This window comes from Thermobia domestica, chromosome 5 (assembly GCF_964235325.1).
Source record: "Thermobia domestica chromosome 5, izTheDome1.hap1.1, whole genome shotgun sequence".
NCBI lineage: Eukaryota > Metazoa > Arthropoda > Insecta > Zygentoma > Lepismatidae > Thermobia > Thermobia domestica.
This window is the reverse complement of record NC_137458.1, coordinates 29719341-29724464: the sequence shown is the minus strand read 5'-3', so window position 1 is coordinate 29724464 and position 5124 is coordinate 29719341. Positions and strand designations below refer to the sequence as shown.

Below are 5124 nucleotides of genomic sequence, written 5' to 3'. Positions count from 1 at the left end.
TTCAGACTTTCCCCTCCCACGCTACCACACGGAACCACCAGCTTCGTCCTGTCTGATTCCGTTAAATAGTATTTTTTCTTTCAATGGCCACCCAGCAAAGGTTGGTTTGCGTTTCTTAACTGTAGGTTTTATTCTACGCACCCGGAAGCCGTATTTATACGCAAATCGTTAAAAAATGTAATTTTTCAGCAATTTCTTCTTGTGGCGCCTTTGGATTTTATCTATGCCAACTGAGGTATGTTCATGGGTCCCAGTGGAAACTTTTTAGAATAAGAAGGATATTAGTGAAAGATTTATAATTTTTCAACAATTCTTTCTAGTGGTGCGACACGCAAATTGTAAAAGATTTGTAATTTTTCAGCAATTTCTTGTGTCGTCTTTGGATTTTATCTATGCCAAGTGAGGTATTTTCTTAGTGCCCAGAGGAAACTTTTTAGAATAAGAAGGATATTAGTGAAAGATTTATAATTTTTCAACAATTTTTTCTAGTGGTGCGACAAAAGTAGACCTGTACGTTCTAATGGAGCTTATATAATCTAGTGTAAAAAGCGATCGGCTTCATGAACCAAGCTATCTTTTGTTGAAGTATATCTTCCACACCTGCACCTGACCTTTTCAACACATTTTAATGTTTTTAGTTTTATTACGTAGATCAACAGTTGTGATTTTAAAATTCATTTGATAAATAAATCTAGTGCTGTTCCTCTAGTAGCAATACTTCTGTAAAGAGTATTTTTTATATTCCATAAACATTCATTTTTCTCAAATAATTATAAAAGTAATTTAATGTAAAATAAGCATAACCGCATGCCGGACACTTTTCCTTTCCCCTGATAATGTTTTGGAATCAGGTGTTTACATTAGGCAATCTAGTCGTATTCGCTATGCAATCTGATCGAATCGATCACAGAAAATAGAACGTCTTTCAATTCAGTTTTTGAGTGCTAGAAAAAATGGCGGAATGCATAGAACGAATTGCGAACGTGTTGAAGATAATTGTTATTATGATATTATAGACACGGATATCAAGTGTTTAATAATTCTAAAAAGGACTATCAGAAATCCTAGATAACTTTAAGCATTAAGACTTTCCTGTGCTCTTCCTAAGTTATTTACGGAACTCAGAATTAGTAATATAATCACCCTCAGTGACTAGTGCATCTCTAGAACATTCGGTGAGATCAATTTCAATTATTTCCTTTATTATATATAAATAATACTGCATGTTTTCATTTATTAATTCGTTTCAATTTGTGGTGTTATAATGTTCTTTGTGTAATATTAATTTGTTGTTTAAAGTTAGTTGAAGAAAATGTTGGAAGATAGTACTTCCTTAACAGAAACACAAAAGCTAGAAAACATTACTATGCAAACGGAACACACAGAGGTAGCTATTACCTCAATCAGCTCAGAAAATAAAAATTCAAAAACAATTCTGGAAAAGGAATTAACTATCAATGGAAATATGGAAAATAAGTATATAAATATGGAAACTAACACAACCTACCTAACCAAGAATAAATATCAAGCACATCATCTTGCACCGTATGTAGTATTCCTTAAAGCACAATCAGAAGATATAGGAAAAAAACAAATAATGTCCATTAGTCGAAAAATATTTTACGCAGACATTCCTGGCATTGATCACATTGATAAAATTGGTCGCAATCTGATAAAAATTAAGTTTCGCTCGGGCGATGAAGCCAACAAATTTCTAACTAAATTTTTATCTAACAATAAATGGGAAGCCTTTATCCCAAATCACATGTTATATTCTACGGGTGTCATCTATGGTGTAGACCCAGATATAACCATGGATGAACTGTTGTCAGACATTCAGTGTGATGTTCAAGTCACCTCAGCTCGCAGAATCTACCGTAAAAAGGACAAAGAACTCCAACCAACTTCAACAGTAATATTAACATTTGATGCACAAACACTCCCAATAGATATCAAACTATACTACATGAAAAGAGATGTACATTTGTATATCCCAAGTATCAAACAATGTTTATTAGGTTGTTACAAATTTGGGCACAGAAAAAATAGCTGTCGCGCTATAAAACCCACATGTGTCAAGTGCGGGCAAGGTCATCAACCTGAAGTTTGCAATAGTCCAGTCAAATGCTTAAATTGTAAAGGCAATCATAGAGCAGATTACAATCAATGCGTTGGACGCATAAGACAAGCCAAAATCATGGAATTAATGGCTAAAGACAAAATATCGTTTAACGAAGCTAATACAATAGTAAAACGACCTCCAGCATTAGTAAATTCTACATCTCTATTCGAAACACTTACAGATACCATAACAAATCCATCTCCGTCACCATTCCCTCCTAGAGTTAAACAATTTACTTACTCGGAGGCTATCTCAAATAAATTCACATCACCTTTTGAATCCCAGCGCGGAGAGACATTTGGTAGTCCTCCAGGGAAAGAAGAAAAAACATAGTAGAACATAAATCATTAAAAAGTACGAGTGACAACAACTCCAGAAAAACGGTGCAATTTAACATTGCTACTGAACTAAATATTAAAGATCAATATCCAACGACATCTAAAACTTTTCTTCAAAATTCCTTCAGTGTGAAGAAGGATAGTTACAAAAACTCTATGGGCTCAAGAGAAGAAGCTCCGGCTTCCAAAAGGAAAATACCCTTCAAACCATCTTCACAGTATTCCCTTTGGAATAATGCTCTTCCTCAAGGAAAGGATCATTCTAATAAAACCAATACCTATCAGTCAACCTTTAATACCCCTAAAGAAAGGGACCTAGCGGAGTCTAATTTTGAAATAGATAGCATAAATGACTCTGTAAGAAAATCTCAAAGTAAAATGTGTAAATTAAGAGAAATTATCCAACGACGCCAGACTCTAATGAAAACGAAACACAACTAAGAATCAATACAATTATGCAAGAAATACACACAATCTTAGATTAAAAAAAAAAAGTTTTCCAAAAAAAACTCAAAGGAAAACCAACTATAGTTTATATCAAGATAAACTTGAATGGTTAACAAAATTAATAGAAAATTGGTAATTTTACAATGGAACGCACAAAGTATATACGAAAAACTTTATCATTTAAAATCACTAATTAACATATACTCTCCAGATATAGTTTTGGTACAGGAAACATTGTGTAAACCTAACATTCCATTAAGAATTAAGGGTTTTACTTGTATCAACCAGTTCAGACACGATTCTCACGGAGGAATTGCTACATGTATTAAATCAAATATACAATTTAAAACTATTAATGTTCAGTTAGCCGATCATCACGAGCATATTCAATACATTGGAATTCAAATTTATAACATAAAGCTGATAAATATCTATATTCCACCCAAAACAAAAGTTAATAATTCTTTTTGGAAATCTTTATTACAAAATCAACAAGAATTTGATTATATTTGTGGTGATTTAAATGTATCTCATATTATATGGGGATCAAATAGAACAGATTCAGAAGGCCGCAGATTTCTTAAAATTCTTACAGAATCTTCATACACTTTCATAAACAACGGGGCTCCAACTAGAGTACAGAACAATTCATTGAGTGCCCCAGATTTAACTTTAACAAAAAGAGATCATTACGTCGAAACAGAATGGTCTACATATCTTCACACGTGCAATAGTGACCACTATCCTATTATCTTCAAAACTCACATAATTAAACAGATTCCGGACAACTCATATAATTGCAACGCACCGTTTAAATCTAAACTCCAGCACGTGACAAAGGAAATCAATTGGACATCATTTAGCAGCTTAATACAAGAAAACATTGAAAAATTAAATAGAGAACAAGACTTGTTCAAACTAATTAAAATTGTTGCTTCCAGATTATCAGAGAGAAAAAAATCAGGAGCGGAATAAAACTAAATACTCAAAACAGAATACAAATAATAAACCAATATAGTGGACTGTAGAATGCCAAAAAAGTGTCAACAGATGTATACTCGCCTTCAAACAATTTATAAATGTAAAATCTCCTGAAAATTTTATAAACTATCAACAAAAGAAGGCTTTGACTAAAACCATAATCAATCAAGCAAAAAGACAATACTGGCAAAATTTCTGTAACTCCTTATCAGATCACACGTCATCATACAGAATCTGGAATTTTTGGAAGAAATTCAGAAATTATCAAACTAATAATGCAAACTTGAATACAATCAATGGCTTTACGTGGATTGATACCTTTCATCATAAGCTAACACCTTGCTCTGTCAACAACGACAGATTGCTATTAAGCACTTATTTATTTAGCAACCCAAATCCTCAATTAGACAAAGACTTTACAATAAAAGAGCTGGAAATAGTTCTCAAAAATATACATAAAATCTCATCTCCTGGTATAGATGGCATTGGATTTAAACATTATAAAAATCTTCCACCAGAAGGACTTCAGATATTGCTAAATTACTACAACAACATCTGGAACTCCGGTATTATACCTTCAATATGGAAGAAAATTTTAGTAACCCCAATACCAAAAATTAAACAACAGAATGACAATTCAACTAACGTTCGACCTATAGCACTACTAAATTGTTCTATGAAAATATTTGAGAATCTTTTACTAAATCGCCTTATGTGGTTTATAGAACATTTTCAAATTTTTTCTCCTAATGTAACTGGTTTCAGGAAAAATTCTTCAACTCAAGGCGCTTTGTCCCTATTGTTAATAGATGTTTACAAATCTTTCTACTTAAGGCGTTCACTACTAGCAGTATCTCTAGACATTAAGGGCGCATATGATAATGTCATATTAGACATTCTTATCAAAAAATGCATAAACTAAAAATACCAGGAAAAATGATAAGAATTATACATAATTCTTTAATTAATAGGAAACTGTACATTAAATGGAATAATTCATATTCTCTTCCTAGGGATACTTCATTGGGTTTATTGCAAGGTAGCAAATTAAGTCCTACCTTGTTTAACATATACATTTCAGATTTAATGAAATTGAATTTATATCCATGTCAATTGATAAGCTTCGCAGATGATGTTTTGATAAGCATGCAAACCAATAACTTCGAAAGCAGTCTTCCCATATTAGAAAAGAATTTAGACAAAATTAACACTTGGATGAATCAGAACGGATTCGAA

General features: G+C 32.4%; 1 protein-coding gene across 1 annotated transcript; it reads left to right on the top strand.

Annotated features, from left to right (window-relative positions):
- Nucleotides 1–1312: 1312 nt before the first annotated feature.
- On the top strand, nt 1313–2455 carry LOC145685025 (uncharacterized). The gene has a single exon (XM_081757366.1). It carries the CDS (start codon nt 1313–1315, stop codon nt 2453–2455), a length of 1143 nt encoding a protein of 380 aa, XP_081613492.1.
- The last annotated feature ends 2669 nt before the right edge of the window (nt 2456–5124 follow it).

Bases quoted from the DNA above. Each gene is read 5' to 3' on its own strand.
- LOC145685025 (XM_081757366.1), top strand. From the start codon at position 1,313: ATGTTGGAAGATAGTACTTCCTTAACAGAAACACAAAAGCTAGAAAAC.